Source organism: Onychomys torridus, chromosome 9 (genome assembly GCF_903995425.1).
Source record: "Onychomys torridus chromosome 9, mOncTor1.1, whole genome shotgun sequence".
Taxonomy (NCBI): Eukaryota; Metazoa; Chordata; class Mammalia; order Rodentia; family Cricetidae; genus Onychomys; species Onychomys torridus.
Window position 1 is genome coordinate 46,072,554 of NC_050451.1, and position 23,394 is coordinate 46,095,947.

General features: G+C 39.9%; 1 protein-coding gene and 1 pseudogene across 2 annotated transcripts in view; both read right to left on the reverse strand.

Moving 5' to 3' along the window:
* Positions 1-23,394, reverse strand: part of Xpo4 (exportin 4) — a 94,277-nt gene that overhangs the window by 39,236 nt on the left and 31,647 nt on the right. For both annotated transcript variants that reach the window (XM_036199207.1, XM_036199208.1), the window contains exons 5-6: positions 15,836-15,952; positions 14,971-15,124 (exon numbers count right to left, since the gene is read on the reverse strand). In XM_036199207.1, coding sequence (XP_036055100.1) covers positions 14,971-15,124; positions 15,836-15,952 — 271 coding nt within the window. The remainder of the gene's footprint in view (positions 1-14,970; positions 15,125-15,835; positions 15,953-23,394) is intronic.
* Positions 4,664-5,221, reverse strand: LOC118591117 (annotated as a pseudogene).

The window sequence follows — 23,394 nt, forward strand, 5'->3', positions numbered from 1 at the left end:
TGATGTGTATAGCAGAGATCACATAACACTGTGAGAGGAACACGTACATGCAGGTACAGACCTTATCAAAATAATGTAAAGAACTAAGGTAATTCAAATTTTTATTTGTAATCCTCAAATATTTTTGTAATCAAAGATAATTCAAATAGTATTCCACCCCCAAGTAATTCTTAATGTAGAATATGTTTTTAAAAAAGAAAAACAGATAGAATCACTATGCCAGAACTTAGAAATTTAACTTTTCTACTCTTAAACAATGTTTTAAGAAATAGTGAGTCAGGTGCAGTGGCACATAGTTTTAATTCCAGCACTCAGGAGGCAGAAGCAAGTGGATCTCTGAGTTTGAGGCCAGCATGGTCTATAGAATGAGTTCCATGACAACTAGGACTACATAGAGATACCCCATCTCAAAAACAAAAACAATTCATGCTGACAAGATCATTCAGCAAGTAAAAGCACTTGCAAGTCTGATGCCCCGCCTGAGCTCAATCTCTAGAACCCACTTAAAGGCAGAAGGGGACCACTCTGCAATTTTGTCCCCTGACCTCCACATGTACCATGGCACTTGAGCTCTGTGCCAAGACAGCATGTGTTCATGATTGCTTTCTCTTATATAACAATAAAATTCTTTAAAGCAAAAAACTATTTGAATGTTAAATACAGCAAATTTCATTTAAAAAAATACCTTCAATAAACAATAGTTGCTCTTTTTTACAGGATTGAAAAGCTTTGGTTCTCACTGAATACTTTAAAGTAACATCATCAATAAGAGTGGTCTGCCAGCCGGGTGGTGGTGGCGCACGCTTTTAATCCCAGCACTCTGGAGGCAGAGTCATACAGATCTCTGTGAGTTCAAGGCCAGCCTGGGCTACCAAGTGAGTTCCAGGAAAGGCGCAAAGCTACACAGAGAAACCCTGTCTCAAAAAACCAAAACAACAACAACAACAAAAAAGAGTGTTCTGCTGAGACAGACTTTATGGAGCACAAGAATCATGACAGTAGTAACAAACAACAAAAAAAAATCTGTAAATCCCAAATTTTCTTGAGCCATAATTATATGTAATTTATATTTTATATAATAATTCATTTGTAATTAACAAAATATAACCTTACAACTAAGGTATTCATATAGAGCTGCATTCTACTTTTTAAAAATCCTGTGTCTCTTAAAATCATGTCAACCCCATCTAACCCTCCTTTCCTCATGTTTGACCACATTAAGACGCGACAGCAACCCAGCGTATGGGCTCTGTCACCGTACTAAGCACAGGTCCGCTAATTCTCAGCCAGAGTTCTAGCAAAGGATCAAGGTGAGGTGCCAAACTCAGTCTTCTAAGCTGAGCCATCTTAGTCCCTTGGAAAACCAGCCAGAGATATACATAAATTCTACTGTAGCTTGGAGCAGAAACTACTTCAACGGCAGGGCTATAGTTTGGATATACATGGGCACTTACATGTGCAAAGAGGTTCTTATTCATTTACTAACACCTCCAATAACAGTATCATATTGTCATAATGAAAGAAAAAAATGTGGGGATGTGGTTCAGTTGGTGAAGTGATTATTCTGCATGCATGCAGACCTAGGTTCAACCTCCAACACTCCATAAACTGGGTGCACATACCTATAATCCCAGCACTAGGTAGACACAGGCAGAAGGATGGCCACAGACACAGTGCTGATGAGGACACAAGACATGGACGAGCCAGTATATTCTTGTACATTGCAAGAATAACACAAAACAGTACAGCTGCTATAGGAAACAATGCAGCAGATGATCAAAATGATCCTACAGAACCTGGATCGAGATTGACACAAAACCAGGAGGGGAACACACCTGTAATCTCAGCACTTAGGAGGTAGGTAGAGAAAGATTAGGAGTTCAAGGCCATCCTTGGCTACATAAGACCTTGTCTTCAAAAAACAAACAAACAAACAAACAAACAAAAACAACAACAACAAAAACATCAGAATAGCCATGTCAAGGACCCTAATGTCTTAGACCCACAGGAAATCGCAAAGTTTTCTCTCCTGATTCAAGTGTATTGATAATGTGCATAAAATATCCAAGCTAGTTTTCCCCACATCCCCATGTTCATGAACTGAAGACTGCTCTTCATGGATTAGCTAAACCTACTTCCTCAATTCAGCTGTATACCATAAATCCTGTCTCCATGGTTAGCTGTATGCAGTATCCCTGCCTCCCTGTTAATTGTATATAGTAACTGCTGAGCTTCCCAGGTGCTGCAGTTTCTTCATCAGGAAGCCCAGTCCACCAGATTCCAGCTTGTCTGCTGTCTTTTCTTTATTCCCTCACTGGCCCAGCCAGGCAAACTCCTGAAAACATACAAAAACACAGCAACCCTAAGTGAATTTTAAAAACAGAGTGTAAGAGCAAATGTTTAAATAGCTTCAACAACATTTACCCAATTGCATGACGTTTCCATTACTTTTATTCAGTCAAGCTCTGTACATTTGGGTACTGATGACAAGGATGCTGCTTTGGAGGTTGGCTCAGAGACTTCTATGCCATTAAACTCTTTCTTCTACATTCCACTCTGATACACTGACTACTACTTTTCATGAATTAGACTAGCAAAGCCAGTCATCAAGGCTGGATGGAAATGGAAAAGCATAGTTCACTGTCTTCGTTACTCTCCTATTGGGGTGAAGGAAGTGTTGGTTATTTTTTACTCTTTGGCTCTCAGCTCTTTTACTCTTGGGGGCCCAGCACCCAGCTCCTGAATAAACCACACAGGGAGGCTTATTCTTGATTATAACTGCCCGGCCTTAGCCCTTAGCTTGACGAATTTCTTGCCAGATTTACTTAGATTTAAATTGTCTCATCTACCTTTGCCTCAGAGCTTCTATCTTTCTCTATTCCTGTTTACCTTTCTTTCTTACTCTGTTGCTGGCTGTGTAGCTGGGTGGCTGGCCCCTGATGTCGTCCTCCTCCTCTTCTCTTGCTCCTTCCTTCTTTTCCAGATTTCAACTTTTATTTGCTCTCTGCCTGCCAGCCCCATCTATCCTGTCTGCTGTCTCACTGTGACTCACTTGACTTGGCTGTCCAGCTCTTTATTAGACCATCAGGTGTTTTAGACAGGCAAAGTAACACAGCTTCACAAGGTTAAATGCAACACATCTTTGCATCATTAAAGCAAATGTTCCACAGCATAAACAAAAGTAACACACCTTAAAATAATATCCTACAACAAGAAATATCTCGACCAAGTCAACTTATCAAAAAACAAACAAACAAACAAAAAAACATTTAATGGGAGCTTGCTCAGTTTCAGAGGGTTAGTTCATTACCATGAACTAGGTAGGGAACATGGCAGAAGGCAAGCAGTCATAGAGCTAAGAGTCTACATCTTATTCACAAGTATGAAGCAGAAAGAGAGCTAACTAGAAATAGTATGGGCTTCAGAAACTTCAAAGCCCACTGCTCAGTGACACCTCCTCCATCAAAGCCACATCTCTCAAACCTCACCAAATTTCTGTCAACTAGGGACCAAGCATTTAAGTATATGAGCCTATGGGGTCGGGGGCAATCTCATCCAAACCACCAAGTTCACTTTTTCAAGGAATTAAAAACAAACAAACAGCTCAGGCTGAGATGTAGGACCACACTGTTAACTCTTATCATAGAGTTAATCCTAATCACTGAAGCTCTCTCAGTGGGAGTATGTGATCTTTATCTAAAATATACAACACTATCAAGAGCACTGTCAGAAGAACATTTAAAACTACCTTTGTATGTTCAACTGAGTGGACCAGTAATTTTCCATTAGTGGCAATCGATTTGTACAGACAATTTTACTAATGCAGTTAAGAACCCAAATCTAGCCTGGCAGTGGTGGTGCACGCCTTTAATTCCAGCACTTAGAAGGCAGAAGCAGGTGGATCTCTGAGCTTGAGGCCAGCCTGGTCTACAGAGTGAGTTCCAGGAAAGCCAGGACTACACAGAGATACTGTTTTCAAAGACCAAAACCAACCAACCAAACAAAAAACACCAAACACACCACCATCAACAGAACTCAAAGGTTTAAACTCACATGGTTATGATATGTTTCTATATACCAGCTTTCTAAAAACAAGGACTCTGCTGCCTGAGTTAAACTGCACACAGAAAGACCTTCGAGGATCCACTTTAGGAATCAAAAAGCGAAGCTCTGCACACATAGTCTCACTTGTCACTAAAGCAGGGAAGACCTCTATAACTCAGAGGGCAGCTCTAGTCCCGCCACCATCACTTTCCAAATGAAGCAGCAACTAAGCTGCAGTGCACACTCCACGACTGCCTTGCTGTGGCATTCATAGAGAGACGACACTGAAATAACCTAGGCTGCCTCATGGAATTAAGAACTCAGCAGACAGAATTCCTTACAAGGGCTAACCAATTTTAAATAAATCATTTCCCAGTGAGAAGTATTATGGTTATAGAAGATAAATCAGACTTGCCCAAACTGACATCTGAATAAATGAATTAAAAGGTAAGGGGTCCCAAACAATGCTGCCACCGACACACACAAAAGCAAGCTTCAGCTTTTAAGACCCCTTCGGCCTAAGTTTTCTTTTTTCTTTTTTTTAAAGGCTTGTTTTATTTTAATGACTGATCCACCCGAGGCCAAAGGCAGCCCACTACATACAGACATGAAGGAAGCTTTATTTTTCCGTCTCTTCCTCCTTGGACAGTCTTAATGAGCTCCTCCCAGCACTCTTGTGCTTCCTTAGTCTTAGACCCAGGAGCCTCAGCCTGGTCAGCCAGGAGCTTCCTGCAGGCCTTGTCTGCCTTCAGCCTGTGGATGTGCTCCATGAGAATCCGCTCCTTTGTGAAGAATTTCCTTTGACCTTCAGGTACAAGCTGTGATACAAATGGTGGTCAATCTCCTTGGATTCACGGTATCTGAGAAGTCAGCACAGGATCTGCGTCCTTCTCATCTCGGTCACCTTCTAAGGCATTTGAGCGTTCGCAGTGCCCTTCCTCTTCCTCATGCCCACATGCCTGCCCTTCTGGAGAGCCAAGGTGTTTTTCTGGCATCAAGTCCAGGAGTGGACAGTCACAGGCTTCTGGATGATCAGCCCATCTTTGATCAGCTTCCGGGTCTGCTGACAGGGGTTGGCATTGACGATTTCATTGGTCTCATTGGAGTCCAACCAGACCTTTTCACCACAGTGGAAGATGCTAGAGGCAAGCCTCTTCTGTAGCCTGAATATACTCATAGTTACAGATGTAGCAGTGAAAGGAAAGAACTTGACCTAAGTTTTCTAAGTAGTTGAGCTAAGACCGTGAAAGCAAGTTTACTCATTAGACTCAAAGACAAACAAACAAACACCCAGTCCATCTTTTCTACTCTTGTATAAACTTAAACTACACAAAGTACTGTGTGAACAGTGTGTGGGGATAGAAAGAGAATATAAACTGGCTTTGGAAGCAACAAACAATTTAGCGCACCTTCCGTTCTCTGCCCCTGCACACTTAGGCTCCCTGTCCCTGCACTGCCCCTGCCCTCTATGGCAATGACATAGAAGCACTGTGTGGTACGGCACAAGCCAGAACCCAGGGGAGAACAGGGCACAGCACGGACAGGGGAAAGGCAGGCAGGAACAACATGTCCAAGAGCTACAAAACTACACAGAGTCTTCTCAACAACCAGACAGTACAGTCAGCAAAGTTAACTGTGCCCAAAGACTAGAGAGGCTGCTCTTCAATGGCTTTTTCCTCCCAATGACACGAGGTCAGAAATTCTACTGTTGCTCTTTGGATACCTTTTTTAAATAATGTGGAAATAACCATGAAATGGATAATACACACATAATTCCAAATATTGATTACTCATTTTACCTATTTTCTTTCCAACGCATCATATCAGATAGCAAAAGAAACTAATTACTCAGAGAGGACAAAAGAAAACACTTCACAACCCTACTTTATATCTGTATTTAAATATTCTATCAGATGCTGATTTCTACACTGTTTTCCTCCAGTTTCAAACAAACTTAGAGCCGATCCAACCAGAACTTAGTAAGACCCTGTATCATGAAGGCATGCACCCCACAAGTGGCTTCCTATCTTCCTCACTACCTCAGCTGAGCCTAGGCTATCCTAACATCTTTACCACTGACCTACCACCACAACATCACACCTTTCCTAAATCCTTACTTCTCCTCTCCCCTCGGACAATAAATATTCTCCTCTGCAATACTTCAAATACAAATGCATCACCCCAACTCAAACTTCTGGTCTGGAGGCAGCAGAGCTGACCTAATCTGTGCTATCTACCCTCACTAGGCATGACTCAGTATCTAAGGTTTTGCCCTTCTCCCTCAACAGGTTTCCACAAGTTCAATGAAGTCTAAAGAGAGGAGATGCAACTGAAAACCACCTCCCAGTTACCCCAGGAAACAGGCGCTGCCTGTCTTTATCTGAAACTCTCATCTTTGCTTCCCCACGTGCTCAGCTGGTCTTCTCCGTCTCCTTGGCTGCTTTCTGTTTTCCAAGACCATGGCTTTCTGTCACTCTTTGCAGGACTGATACCACTACCTTGATTTCAATGTCCCGCATTACAGTAATGACTCCCCAATTCTATCTTCACTCCAAATCATTCCCCACAATACAACTCTACTAACAGGGTGCGGTGAGGGGTGTACCTAATCAGTAAAGCAGCATAATAAACCTTGGCATGCCAGATATTTTTAAAGGCTTCACAGAGACATAATTCACATACTATACAATCTGTTGGGTGACTCAATAGTTTTACTATACTCACAGTTATGTACCATGAACACATCTAATTTTAGAATAGACTCATCAGCCCAGAGGGAAGTTTGGTATGCTTTGCAGTCATCTCCTATGTTCCCAAACATGCCACTGCTCTAGGTAACCACCGTGTGTTCTGTCTCCAATTCACTCATTCTGAACACTGCATATAAATGCAAGCATGTATTCAAGTACTCTCTAAATGGCTTCTTTCAAAATACTCTTTCTTAGTACAAGGTTTTCAAAGTTTACCTGTGTTAGTACGTCTAAGTACTTCACTTCTTTTAACTAACAAATAATATTCCATTATACGGATATACCACATTTCATTTATTCACTCTTCAGCTGATGGACCTTTGGTTTGACTCCACTTTGTGGAGAATACTGCTGACAACACTCAGTGCACATTTCTGTTTAGAGGACTACTGATGTCTGGGGCCTGATTACTGTTTGCTGTAGGGCTTCCTATGTACTCTTCAGAGTTTCCCAGTATCCTTGGTCTCTTCCCATGGACTGCCAATAGAACCACAATTGTGGCTTGCTCACCCTATCTATCTAGTAGGTGGTAATAAATACACAGGCGGTAGGGTGGACAAGCTTATTTACTTTTATAAACCAGTGGTTTCAAGAAATAGTTTCTCCCACACTGATCCATCAGAACTCTAAACCAAAGAGTAGGTAGAGCTGGTTTCATAGTTATAGAGACACCAACCATTCACTGACCAATAAGGCAATGTCCCGGCCTCTTCCATCTTTGTAGTCAATAATCACCTGCTGGACACCTGAATATCCAGCCATATGTATATGAATACAAGTGACTCATCACCTTGTACTATACATGAAAAGTTACTCAAGGTAGATCAAAAACTACAGAAATCACAGAATATAAATAAACCTTTGTCACCATGGATCAAACTGTTTCTGATATACAATAACAAATTTTTAAAAGTTAGGTAAAAGCCGGGCGGTGGTGGCGCACGCCTGTAATCCCAGCACTCGGGAGGCAGAGGCAGGTAGATCTCTGTGAGTTTGAGGCCAGCCTGGTCTACACAGCGAGTTCCAGGACAGGCTTCAAAGCTACAGAGAAACCCTGTCTGGAAAAACAAAACAAACAAACAAAAAGTTAGGTAAATGGGACATCAGCAAAATGATAAATTTCTGTTTGAAGGACACTACAAAAAGTGAAGACCTCTATAGCCACATGTTCTGGCTTACTGGTTTGTTTCTTATGGCTTACTCAGCTTGCTTTCTTCAACAATCCAAGACCTACTACCTAAGGGTGGCACTGCCGTAGGCCAGTCTGATGGGGGCATTTTCTCAAGTGAGGTTCCCTCTTCTCAAATGATCCATGCTTGTGTCAAGCTGACAAAAAACTAAGCAGCTCAGCAACTAGATAAAGCAGAAGGGCTGTTGGCCTTCCGTGTAGCTCATGTCAAAAACATACAACAAAAGAATCCCATGAGCAAGCATGATATAGTGGTACACACTTACATTCCTAGCAGGTGGGTGACAGAATCTATGAGTCACAGGCCAGCCTAACCTAGGTAGTGAGTTCCATCCAGGTCAGCCAAGGCTACATAGTGATATCCTATCTGAAAAAGTTCCCAAACAAAACAGAGAGCCATCACAAAAAACACATCACATCATAGGTTATGGAGAAACAAGTTCCCCAGACAATGCTGATGGGCACATACAAAATAGTCACTCTAATTTAGGAAAATAATTTGGCTATTCCAAACATACAGAACTGCTTATGATCAGTCTAGCTCCTCAGTATACTTAAGAGAAATGAAAATAATCCTATCCAAAAATTATACATAAGCAGTCATGGAACATGATTTTTTTTCTTGTGTAAGAAACTAGGTCTTGGTACATGACGCAAATGGCTTCAAGTCCTGAGCTCCAGCCATCTTCCTGTCAAAGCCTCCTGCACAACTGAGTCCATATGCATACACGAGTGCCTATGGGTCCTAGGACCTATCCCTGACAAAACCATCTGAAGGAGAAGGGTTTATTTTGGCTCACAGCTCAAGAAACAGCCCCTCAGGGCAGGGGGACAAAGGCAACAGGAGCTTGAAGGAGTGAGGCTCACCTTGCTTTCTCCATTTAATCAGAGTGCTGGGCAAAAGGGTCTCTGGATTTGAAGCCATCGTGTTCTATATATGGAGTTATAGGCCAGTCAGGGCTACATAGTAAGATCTTATTTCAAAAAAGGAGGAGGAAGAAGAAAAAAAAGAAAAAGGAGTTTGCCCATATCAATTAATGTAATCAAGATAATCATCCTACCCCGCCCCCCCAGGCATGCCCAGGGCCATCTCCTAGGTGATCCTAGAGTCTGTCAACCTCACAATTTACATTAACCATCACAACAAGGTAGCAACATGATTTTCCTTTTGCTAAGGATTTAACCCTCACATTCCAAGCAAGCTCTCTATCACTAAGCTACAATCTTAGACCCATCAACATTGTTCTTAGGGGCCAAAAATTGAAACAACTACTTACTAACCGAGGAATGATAAATAAAAATTGCTATGCCACATAACAAAATATTGTAAGAAAATTTAAAAACAATGAAGTACTGACTAAAGATGTACGTTCTGCATAGGCATTGACTATGTACTCTAATTAGAACACGTAACACAAAGTTTTGAGCATACTACACTAAGTGAAAGAAGGCAATCACAGAAGACCATGTGTCATGTAAGGTCATTTACAGAAATTGCATATTGAGGTAGCTGACAAAATGAAAACACACAATGCAGATCAGATAATATTGTATCAATGTTAAATTTTTCTTGCTTTTCTGTGTTTTGAAGCAAGGTCTCATTATATACAGATGTGCATAATCCTTATGATTGTACCTCAAGCACTAAGATTAAAGGCATGTTCCTTGTACTGACAATGGTATCACAGTTTTCTCTATATGACTCATAGTACAATTAAAACATTTTTTATCATGCTGGAGATTGAACCCAGGGCCTTGCACATGTTAGGCAAGAACTCTACCACTGGGTAAGTCCCTAGTCCCTTCACAATAAGAAAATACACAGTAATATTCAGAGGTAAATGATGATTTTTTTTTAAACTGTGTGTTTAAACATTACTTACCCCTATATGTGAAGGGAGGGCAAGGGAGAGAGAATGGGATAAAATGTTAAGAAGACGTGCCATCTTTTTTTTTTTTTAATTTATTTTTATTTTATGTGTGTGTGTGTGTGTGTGTTTTGCCTGCAGGTAGGTCTATATGAGGGTGTTGGATCCCCTGGAACAGGAGTTACAGACAGTTGTAAGCTGCCATGTGAGTCTGAATCAGTGCAATCTCAGTGAAGAGCACAGAGGAGCTGTCTGAGCTCTTCTTCATTTCCCCCAATTCTGGCAGTTAGACAAAAGGCAGCATTCCTTGGGAATCTGTGAAGTCAGAAAGAACAAGTGGCTATCTGTGGTCTCTATTAGCACACCAAAGAGCATGCTTGCTGTCCGTTTCCTCAGTATCACACAAGGACCTGCTCCTTCTTAGAGCTGCACTGGCATCTTCTCTTTTGCCCACTCTCTGTCTTCCCCCCCCCCCCCCACTTCCTGCTTCTCTCCTGGGCAGGTCCAGTCTGCTGGCCATGTTCAGTCTACTACTTTCTGTTTCTGCTCCGAACTCTTCCACATGCCTCTGGCTCTTTTCTCCCTCATATCTACAATAAAAACCTTCCCTTTAATCGCATCATGGAGTGATTATGTCATCAGTTTATACAGATAATACATCAAATAAAAAGATTTAAAACTAAAATATACTATAAAAACTACACATCAAGATTTATATAGGTGAGGGGGCTGGAGAGATGGCTTGGAGGTTAAGAGCACGGACTGCTCTTCCAGAGGTCCTGAGTTCAATTCCCAGCAACCACATGGTGGCTCAAAGCCATCTGTAATGAGGTCTGGCGCCCTCTTCTGGCCTGCAGTCATACATGCTGTATACATAATAAATAAATAAATCTTTAAAAAAAAGATTTATATAGGTGAAATAACAAAAATAATAACAAAAAGTTTACATAGGTTAATGAACACAACCTTATTTAGCATGGTATCATTCTAAATGATCAAATGCATTTGCCACAAGATAAAGACGTTTAAGGCCTATTTACTACCATGTGTTTTCCATACAAGATAATCATTTTTTAAAGCGATCAATATGCATTTTAATTAAGCTTCACTATTTGATTCTCTCTATGGTACAAATCTAAATAATTTTTCAGTTTTTCCCCTACCAATTGAATATGATGGATGGATAGATGGATCTCCAAGTAATTGTCAAAATTATAACTTAGTCAGAATTGGGATCTTTAAGAAAGATTTCCATTAATTAATATCCAAAGTGCACCTTAGTTTAATTCCATCGCCAAGTTTTCTTAAACTGAAACTTATGTACTCAAAGGAGTACTCACTTATGGTCCCACCCACCAATATATGGAACTGTACTAATCACTGGTCACATAAATAATTACTCATTAGCTTGAAGTAGAAAAACATTCAATAGCCAGCCATGGTGAGACACAAGAACTTTCGGAGCTGAGGCAGAACTGAGAGTTCCGCCAGTGTCTCCAAGTCCCTCCCCCAGCTTTTTTTTAAAGTATCATTTACATACATGTGAATCTGTGCATGTGTAAGGGTGTCGTGGAGGCAGGAGGGGGTTAACAGATCCCCTGGAGTCAGACAGGCACTTACGAGTTGTCTAACATCAGTGCTAGGAACCCAACTTGAATCCTCTGGAAGAACGCAAGCGGTTCTACCACACTGGCCATCTCTTCTGATCCAGCCCCTTTCCTTTAGATCTCATGACTGCAGACTGGTGTCAAGCTCACTCTGACTCTCCTAACTCTCCCCCTGCGGGCTGAGATTACAGGAGTCCCACCTCACCCGCAACCCTCCAGACCTTTAGAGGAGTTATCTTCTCTGGTGACACTGCAGTAGTTATTCTCTAATGCTTTATTTAAGAACTTCACAAAACATTTATGTGTATCTTCCAGATAAACTTTGTTTCCAAACTCTTAAGAAACTGTTCCTGTTTCAAAACAGTAACTCTCTGCCAACTATATTTTCCCTTAAAACAGACACTTTAGAATTGGCTATGATATATGCAGTGTAATTTTTGTTGATTTCACATTACATACATAATTAATGTTTTGATAGCTCCATATGGACTGGTACTTTTAAAATCTGTTACAAGTTTTTTCAATGTATTCTTGTTTTGTTGGTTTTCTTGAAACTCAGGCTTACTATGTAACTCTAGTTGGCTTTGAACTCACAGTAATCCTCCTTCCTCAGTCTCCCAAGTGAATGCTGTGATTACAGGCATGTGCTACCATACTCCAACTCCCAAAAGACAGGGTTTCTCTTTGCAGTCCTAGCTGTGCTGGAACTCGCTCTGTAGACCAGGCTAGCTTTGAACTCAGAGATCTATCTGCCCCTGGCTCCTGAGGACTGGGATTAAAGGCATGTACCACCACCACCCGGCTCCATACATATTATTTTATGTATATTGGAGTTTTGCCTTCATGTATGTCTGTGCACCACTTGAGTGCCTAGAGTCCAAGGAGGCCAGAAGAGGGCATCAGATCTCCTGAAATGAGTTTGATGGTGGTTTGCTGGGAACTGAGCCGGGTCCTCTAGAAGACGCTAAGCTATCTTTCCACCCCTGCTTTTGATTTTATTTACTTATTTTTTATTCTTCTCTCATACAATAAACCCCAACTGCAGTTACTTCTCCCTCCCACACCTTCCATTTCCCCTAGATCGACTCCTCCCTATTTTCCTTCAGAAAAGAGCAGGCCTTCCAGGGTATAAATTGAACATGGCATAACAAGTTACAATAAGACTGCCAGGCAATGGTGGTGCATGCCTTTAATCCTAGCATTCGAGAGGCAGAGGCAGGTGGATTTCTGTGAGTTGGAGGCCAACCCAGTCTACAGAGCTAGTTCCAGGACAGCCAGGACCACACAGAGTAACCCTGTCTTGAAAAACCAAAACAACAACAACAACAACAACAACAACAACAAACAACAACAAATTACAACAAGAGTCTAAACAAACCCTCACATCAGGGCTGGATGAGGCAACCCAGTAGGAGGAAAAGGGTTCCAAGAGCAGGCAAAAGAGTCAGAGACACCTCTACTTCCACTGTTAGGAATTCCACAAAAACAGCAAGCTAACAACCAGAATATCTGCAGAGGACCTAACACAGGCCCATGCATGCTCAGTGATTGCCCCTTCAATTGTTGATATTGTTTTGTTTGTTTTAGTTTAAAAAAAAAAAAAAAAAAAAAACTAAGACAGGGACTTGTCTAGTCTGTCTTCACGACAAGATCCTGCTACAGTGGAACTTAAACTTATAATAATAGACTCTTTTGAATAAAGTCTTCCAAACCATCCTTTAAATACAAATAAGGGGCTGGAGAGATGGCTCAGCAGTTAAGAGCACAGGCTGTTCTTGCAGAGGACCTGGATTGGATTCCCAGCACCCACACAATGGCTCAGAGCCACCTGTAACTTCTGTTCCAGAGGATCTAATAACCTCATCTGAGCTCCATTGAGACCAGGCCCAAGTATGGTAAGCAGAAACACATGCAAAGCAAAACATTCATATAATAAAAGTAAATAATGATTTAAAAATTTTTAAGAAGCAAACAAACATATACCAAGTTGGATGTGGTGGACATACACCTGTAATTCTACCACTTGGGAGAAGGAAAATATGATCATGAGTTTAGGAGCAGACTGCTAGATTTTGAGGTTCTGTCTTACCTCAGAAAGGATGGAGGAAAAAGAAAGAAAATAAAACCCAAAGCAAACGATATAATATTAAAAAGAAGATATTTTAGAAATGAAGTTTAGAAAGCCTGTGTCTGGGGTGGCGGCTCAGAGCTCCGATTTTAACACACTGAAGCAGGATAGTTGTGGGCTCAAGGCCAGCCTGGGGTACAGTATCAGTTATCTTAAAATACCAAACAAAGGAGAACGTACGTGCCCTACAACTCTAAAAATTAAATTGATGTATTAAAGACATAAAGTTGGTTAACAGGTGAAAGATAAAGGATAGCCATAAAAGGAGAATATGGTTGATAAAGCTTCACTCTAAAGTGACTGTCCTTGGCAAAGAAGCCTGGAGAATTCCTGGTTTAACGAGTCAGTGGCTCACTTTATCTCACAGCACCTGCCTTTCACAGTCAGTTTTCTAGTAGGTAAATATAGTAACTTGGAGATGGAAATCACAGCTTAATGCTACAGGTCTCAAACCTACATACATGAATGCAGCAGATCTTGACTGTTAGAACAAAGATTAACCTCATCCTAAAGCTCTGATAAAACTCATCATCCATTTTAATCTTTTTAGAAGCAGCATTTTTCTCTGAAACGGACACCCCTAAAGCCCCAGGTAAGAGCTGATTAAAGACATCTAGAACAGGTTATATTGAATTTCTATACCAGACACAACTGCACTAGATTAAAAGGAGCATGGCATGAGGAGTTAACTGTAGGCCTATTTATTCGCCAAGAGGTACACAACAGCAGCTAACTCTGAGTGTGTTAACAATGCTGTTTTAGTTAATTTAGTCCACAACCAACATCCTCTTTCTTTTTGGAAAAATTAAGATTCAGCAAGATTCAGCAATTTTCTGGAGATCAACTGAGGCTTGAACCCAGGTCTGCCTGACTGAACAATGCTACAAGCAGGCACCCCAGTACCCTAAGGCACAACATGATACTCGGAAGCAGATGTTCTAGACCAAAAGCTTATCACTAACTTATTACATACACATACAATTCATAAAGATAAAACCAGAGCCTTTCTAACTAAAGAAAGTCAGCCAAAAAACCCTAATTGAATCACATATCCAAAGAGCAAATGGCTCTACTACAGTATGAAAACGCACTTTGTACATTTTGTCTTTTCCTTCCCAGGAATGCTATCCTCTTCCTCAGTCAGCAATAGCCTTATTAGACACCAAATGTTTTCATACACTCAACCCTCTTCAACAAAGTAGTTCTACATAGTCTACTTACTGTACTATGGTTTAATCAAATTCCATTTCTCCAAAAAGAAGAAAAAAGCTTCCACTCAACAGAATGCTTCATAAAAAGCTAAGGACCTAAAGGACTGATCTTCATGGTTAAGCTTTCTACAAAGTCACCACAACTACAACCCTTCCCGTTGTTAAAAGGATATAATTTGGAGGGAGAAAATTCCAGCTCAGGACTTGGTTGGCTAGTGCGAGGTACCGCTGAAACACCGAGGACATCTGAGCACTGAGGCTCTCCCTCCTGCTGAACTCCTGCAGAACTCCAACTGTTAACATGAAGATTTGCCGAAGGTCTTCTTCCTATGGTCAATAAATCACACCAAGTTTTGCATGACACTTACTCAAAATGCATTCCTTTTTAGAATCAAAACAAACAAGAACCTTAATATTTCCAACAGATTGCTCTACTTCCTTAACAAGGTTTTCCATCTTGAGGCCGCTAACCAAAATTACATCAGTGTGCTTGCAGTGACACCATTTACTGTAATATAAATGCTCCTCCATGCAGGAAAGCCTGTGAGGGCGAATGTGACTGCAGAGCTGGCAGAGTCAGTTGCTATAGTGCACAGACTTAGGACTCAAGCCAGTGCCTTCACATAACTTTACTCCAGAGCCAAACAATACACGAGAGAGACAAAGAGCCCACACCATCTGCAATAACATTTTAAATACATGACCCTCTCTGGCATTGTGCCAGTCCTATTTTTAAAGCCAGCAGAATCCTATCAATTGAAAGTTACAGCTAAACATGAAAAATGATAAATTAAGGAATATTTATTATAATATTCTCTTTTTTGTTGTTTAAAGCTGAGAACTGAATAATTAACTTCATTCAACTTATCAATTACTGTAATCTAACTAACCGATTTACTATATAACCTATGAAATCTCAGCACAAGTCTTCAGGCATAAGCTATCAAACATCTAAAACAAATGCTCTTGCCATTAGGAACAAACTGGACAAAAAGTAGACTGTCCAGTAATTAAAACACAAAACAAAAATATCAATACCTGAAAAACTCGTTTGCAGTTCCCGTGGAATTCCATACTCAGTCCAATGTTGCTAGTTTTACTTGAACTTGAGAACTCACTCAACAGTGCGGTCAGAATAGAACAGGCCAGAGTTTGCTATATTTAGTAAGAAATAATGATAAGACATTAATTTTTTCAAAGCTTTGTTTCACCAGATTTTGCTCCAACACAGTCCCTGTATGCTGTCTGTCTGGGCTTTAGAATTTCTAACTCCCCAGCGGAGACCTGGGGACTGCTAAGGAGACTGGCTCTCCTTTCAAAGTAATGTGGTAAATGGTAACGGCACACCGCCTCAAGTGACACCAATCAATGCAGGACTGGAACTCCTAAGTTCAACTAACATTTTAAATAATTCAATAACTGTTAAATGCCCTGTTTCATTTAACTTACACAACAACCAATGCATTCATTTTACACTTGAAAGAACCATGACTTGAAGAGGGTAGGTGATCCCAGAGGCCACCGACATTCAGACTCCTGTCTTCCATTCTATGTTCTGATGAATGTAAAATGTATTTTCAAACAGATGAGACGTAACACAGACTTTAGTCTCCAAAATATCAAACAGGTAGTACCTCAGAACTTTTTAAATCAAAGAAAGAAACTTTTCCTTTTCACTGGACCCACCAGATAGAATACCAAGTCATTAATCTTATTCACAGACTATTTAGAGTCAAGGTAATAAGGATGGAGATAAGGATATGAATTATTTTGGCACATTCCCAGGGGTTAAACAGAAATATGTACACTACCTCTGAACCCCCGCAAGATTAAAGTCAAGATGATACTATTTCTGCAAGCTTATACAACAGCTGACCACAGTGGGACCCACCCCACCAACTGCAGCATCTTTGTTCAGAAATGCTTCTGATGTTAGTACCTTGACCTTACAGATGCTTAGCTTGGCAAATCTTAGCAAACAGATATAAGGTTAAATTCCTAAAGACTGTAGGGCAGATATTTGCTTAAGGTAAATGACAGTTGCATGAATGGACAATATACTACTTTTTAAAAAAGCACTTAAAAATTTCCTTTAAAAACATTTTTTTAAAATTTCAAAGGAAGTAGTTACTGTTTACCTCTTAATCTCAATAAAAATAAGCACAGGTATGCAACTTCATGCTGGAGAATCCAGAAGTTATCTATGAAAGGTGCCTTCTCCAATGATGAAAGTTCTCTGGATATTCTTAGTTTAGTTTTTGTGCACACATATACACTTGGGTTTTTGTTGTTAATAACTAACTGTACTGAGGGCTGAACCCAGGTCATTATGGTCATATGGCAAGTGCTCCTCATCAGAAATGAACTTAGCCCTGTCCCCACACTCAAAGTTTATTTCAAAATATACACTTATTTTAATACAAAAGTTCCCTCAGTTCCAAATCTTGAAGAAAAATACGTGCCTGTTTGAATACCATTGTGAGACTGAGGAAGACGGTCTCAGAAATGAGGTACAAGCACCTCATATAGAGAGCAGTTATCCCTGTCTTACTCTTCAAGGAGACTTCAGACATTTATCAAGTAAAATAATCTTCATTTTAAAATGGCTTCCTTTTAAATGGTGATTAAAGTGCCGGTCATCAGCTGAGCATAAAGGCACAGTCCGTAGTTCTCCAAATCCTCCATATTTGGAGGCTGTGGCAAAGGGATCATTTTAAAGCCAGCTTAAGACTATATATATGAAACTATATATACTGTGATGCTGCCCCAAATACACTCCCCACAAAGTTAAAAAGGAAATAAAAGCACCAGCAGTCAATACTTCACACATACATTTAAATAAAATTGATCACCTTCAAATGTGATTATATGCACATTTATGAGAAATTTGGTGGGGGAAATATACTAAATAAAATAATAAGCAAAATTAAATTAAATTAATAAAACTTGGAGGAAAATACTAACTTACAAGTCCTAACAACTTCTAAGATTCTATAGTGCTAAAGACAATTTTAGTAGTCTACATTTTTGTAACTCTCAGTCTTAGCATCTTATCCATCCTTTCTAAATAAGACTTTATTGATTATAATAGTATGAAAAGAGAAAATATTTGAAAAAAAAATCTTCTTAAAACAATAAAATTAACCCCAGAATCTCAAATATCATTCACAGAACACAGTTCACACATGAACTTACACAAAAACACAAACGCTTGAAATCCAGAAGCTTGTTAAATGCAAACTGCCATCATCCTTAAAAAAAATGCTCTAAAATACTTTTCACAAGTAATTGATAACACAGGTTGGTTTCTGGTACTTTCACAAAGTGATATAGTTTCAAACTATGGTCATTTCAGATTTTTAGCACAGTGTCTAATTAACTATTAAAACATATATTCACAATAAAGATTTGCTTTCATATGAAATAAATATTTTCTAAGCTCATATTAATAGCCAAATGAAAAGAAAAAACCCAAACCAAACCAAACCAAGCCCCTAGGCAAAGCTAGTGAGAACCTTGCTGGGTGCCTGAGGCTTTCACAAGAGGTTTCCTTTAGCCACATGGAGAGTTCAGCAGACAGAGGCCAGGTGCATCAAAACCAAAGCCATGCAACAAAACACGCTCACGTGAAGGGCGCACACTGACCCATAAAGGCAAACTGAGTACAGGGCCTCCCCACTCTCTCCCAGCCCAGCCCGCTCTCCAAAGCGAATGTACACTTACTAAGGAAAGGGAGGGAAGAGCTCCTGCGGTGGAAGGGATCCGAAAGAGGAGCACCACTTTAGCCCTTATCCTCCATCCATGGTCATTAAGAACCAAATGTGTTCTCGTCACAGCTTTGCCTTTCTGAACATAAATATACTATTTTAAAGTTACTTTTTCAGACTATGAAAATAATATAGTATAATTTTAATCTAAGAAAAACTAGAAGGTTAAAAAAGTTCAAAGAAAATAAAATTGCCTATAATCTTATTGTCTGGGGGTTATTATTGTAATAGTTATTTATAGTTCATTTAATTTCTTAATGCATGTATACACATTAGTTATAGAATAGCTAACAATTTATATACTTTATACTCCTTTTTCCACTTTAGTTTTAAAACAAAAAGAAATCTTTAAGTAAAAACTGTTTTGTACTTTATTACATCACTTAGAAACTTCAGAAATATGTGAAGTATGGACATATCAAATGCTATTTTGAGCCATACCTAAAATCATCACCTCTCAAAGAACTGAATTCAGTGAGATATTTCCAAATACTAAAAACATCCAAGAATTCAATCTCTTGTTAATTTGAAAATCTTGTATGGATATGAGATTAACATCATAAACTTGAATTGGACTATACTACTCTAACTAAAGGATGCCAATGAATAAACTCCTTCCTTGGAGAAAGTGAACTAAGGACTGACGATAAATAAAAGAATGAAGCGAAGTAAGTACTCTGCTATATATCAACAAAGTAGCTCTCCCGAGTCACAAGACAAGGAAGCACATCCTAACTGTGTAAGACTCCCGATTCCCATGTTTACTCACTTTCAGTACTTAACGACGACGACAGGAAAGCCAACCAAAAAGCAGCACCAAGGGAGTCTCCCAGGTCAGAAGGAAGATCTGTCCACCCTGCCTGGGAGAGAGCACCAACTTTGGGTCTCACCACTGGAGAAGGCTCCTGCCAGCTTGCTGCAGGCATTCAGTGCTCAGGGGACACAAGTGCAGTGCCTTTTGCCCCCCTCCAGCGACCAGCACTTTCCCGTGCTGTCCCTGCCCTTTGTCAGTCACGGCCAGATAGCATTCTATACTATAGACGGCGACTCTGATACTCAGGAGGGTCAAAAGCAAAAGCCGCCGTTAGGAATTTCAGGGAAATCTGATGAAAACTGAGAAACAAGTGATTTTCATACTGAAGAGGGATTTGACTGAAACCACAGCACAAATTTTCAGTTTTAAGAGGTTATGACAAGAACACTTCATTTATCTAGATCATAAAGAACAAGTCCATATCTGTTACTTTCTAAATTCAACAAAAACATTTTGAAAAGAAAACTTACACCTTGTACATTTTCTAAGAGAAGCCCTTTTATATCAACTCTATGACAATAAATGACTACTTGGAAGCCACTCAAGAAAACAGGCCTTAGGTCCTTGGACAAAGGGATATCAGCTCTCCGGCTTGCTGATTTATGTCGACTTCACAGGCAGGGTCCCTCAAGTGGCCTCTGTGGTAGCCTATGATTCACTGTGGTTCATTGGGGCTGGCAACATGACAACCACCAGCAGGCAGTTCTTTATTGACCATTCTCATTTGCTAATTTAGAAAGCAAGTAACAAAATCCATTGTGCTGGTGTCTGAGATACATTATGAATAAAAACACTCTGTAGGAATCCTTAGGAATATAAGAAGTCTACTGTGTAGACCAGGGAAACAGAAAAATGTATATTCAAACAGTCTCTTTCCCATTTAACTGTGGACAAGGCATTTCATTTATCATGCCTATGAAGTCTTTATCTACTCTCTGCCCTACTAATCTAGTTGCCCTGGGTTCAAATTAAATGATGCGTTGCAAGTACTATGTAAATGCAGCAATTAAAATGAGGTAGAGTGAAGGCAGTATTTTTATAATTATCATAAAATTGTGTTGTTTTGCCGGGCAGTGGTGGTGCACACCTTTAATCCCAGCACTGGGGAGGCAGAGGTAGGCAGATCTCTGTGAGTTCAAGGCCAGCCTGGGCTACCAAGTGAGATCCAGGAAAGGCGCAAAGCTACACAGAGAAACCCTGTCTCAAAAAACAAAAACAAAAAAATTATGTTGTTTTGGTCCTACCTCGTGACTGCCATCTAAAATAAATGCATGTTTCCCAATGTTTCTGTAAAAGATTAATTTTTATGTGTATGACTGCCAACATGTATGTGTGTAACCAGAAGAAAGCATCAACTCTCTTTGAATAGGAGTTATAGATAGTTATGAGCCACCATGTAGGTGCTGGTAACCAAACCCGGATCCTCTACAGAAACAGTAAGTGCTATTAACCACTGAGTAATCCCTCTTAAGTCCCACTCCCATTTCTGATGTTTATAAATTCAGATCAAAAAAGCAAATGGAAGACAGTGCAATAAGGTCTCAATCTTACAAAAGGAAGTGTTCATGAGCTGAGAATTAGTTCAGCTGGTAAGATTGCTTGCCTAGAATGTATGAAACCTTGGTTTAGATCACAGGCATTACATAAAACTGAGTGCTGGGGGTACATGGCTGCAATTTTGGTACTTGGGAGATGGAGACAGAAGGATCAGAAGTCCGAGGTATCCATAGCTATATCCTAAATTTTTGGGTCAACCTGGGATACATAACACCTGCTCTCAAAGGAAAACTGTTTTCATAATATAGCTTCTCCCTGAAGTACTGGAAATTCAAAAGTTTATTCACTAGCTGACAATTTAAAAAATAAAAAAACTGTCTTCATGCTAAACTTCTTACAGTAGCATTCACACTTCTTGTCTCAGCCATTCACTTCACGCTGACGGAAAACAACAACACCCTCAGAGACAGCTTGCTTTCCCAGTTCACAAGCACAAGACACTAACTCCAGCTGACAAAATAGAATGCTCTAGTTCAGAGGGAGGATTGTCTCTTATAATAGCCTGGCTCTTGCCTCAGGATATTTATTACCAAGAATAAACTGTATGAAAGGTTGCCATACTATATAGCAGACCTCCAGCTGTTCTTCTAAGAAAACATCAATGAGACTTTGCGATAAGGGAGATTAACTTGGCTATCACATCCAGGGGCAGCCCTGGGTAGACAAGTGAATTTCTCACCCACTTCTGCCCAACATGAAAAACAGGAAGAAAGGAGGCTTAAACGCTGCATTAACTATCTTTCAAAATGATTTAACATAGGCTTATCTTATTACTTCCAAAGGAAATAAGGCAAACATGAAATAGATTAAAATTTTAGTTTCTATGTCAGCTTAAAAAATAACCTAAGCTGGGTAAATTTCAGGCCAGCCTGGTCTACAGAGCAAGGAACAGGATAGGCTACAAAGAGAAACTGTCTCGAAAAAAACAAAACAAAAAACAAACAAAAAAACCATAGGCTACTTTTCTAGGAAGGAGAGCTTCCCTATCTCTGTCAAACTAGTACTGACAGTAGGTCTGACAGTTCCCAACTGAGATGAAATAAACACAGCACCCATCACAAACACAATGTAAGAGCCTGCTCACAAAGATGAGCATGAAAAGACATATTTCTTAACTATATAAACACCAACAATATACTATGGCACATGGAAAGCTAATAAATGCTCCTTAGAAGAAGTTTTATGTCCTACTCTAGTTTGTTTTATACTATTATTTTTAGATAACTTTTTTTTTCTTCAAGGCAAGGTTTCTCTGTGTAGCCTTGGCTGTCGTGGAACTCACTCTGGAGACCAGGCTGGCCTTGAACTCAGAGAACCGCCTGCCTCTGCCTTCTGAGTGCTTGGATTTGAGGCGTGTGCCACCACTGCCAGGCCAGATAACTGTAACCTAATGACAAAGAAAAGGTGTGGATTTGAGTGGCTGGGAAAAATATGGGAGGAGTTAAAGGAGTGGAAATCATAATCAGAATATATTATATGAAAAAAATCTATTTCTAGTAAAAAATAAAATAAAAATAATTTTTAAAAGGGTTATATGAAGGCTGAACTCTCTATCTCTACAGTGATAAAGCAAGGCACTACACATAAATGTCCTCTCCCAATGTTTTACGTTTATGAAACTTTCTATAAAATGATCCGCTAGAGACATCATAATCCTTTAAAACATTAAAAGGAAAGCTAAAGTACAGGCATTGTATTATATTTTAAATACAAGATACTTAGCTTTCACTAGCAGATACTATCTTCTGTGTCTCTACACTTAGAGTAGTTAGTTATACAAGGTAAATTATTAGAGCTTATGCTCCCAAGATTCTGCAAAGGAAGGCTGGGAGGCTGCTAGGGAGATGGGACAAAGACTGCATGAGCAGCCTGAGAGACGTTAGGACACTGGGTTTCCATACTAAGGAACTCATGCCCAGAGAGTGTACAGTACTTATTGTTCTGGTTAAGCAGGTAGTAATTGACAGAGCTGTAATTAAGTATGAATAAAAAAAACAATCAGTGCCCAACTCAAGTTGCCCTAAAACCCATGTAAACAGGTTCATGAGACTAGTACAGTTAACAGCAATATTTTGAAGGGAAGCAGCCAAGCTACAGTTTCTGGCCAGGGAAGGTCCATGGAACTGCCATTCTCGAGGTTGTAAGAAGGGAACTGAGTTATCTGACTCAACAGCTCCTGAGGTCAACTCTTTCTTAATCTATAGAAAACCATCAAATAGGGCCAGCTGGATGGCTCAGGAGGTAAAGACACTTGCCACCAAACCTGGAACACACAGATGAAGAAGAGATCTGACTCCCAAAAGTTGTCCTTTAACCACACATGTGCTATGGCACACACACATGACATACACACAATGGCAAATGAAAGATTTTAAAGAAAAAGCCATCAGATGATTTCTGTTATTGGCACCCCTTCATATATCACATAAAAGCATCATATAAAGGAGGCTTCTGGCCAC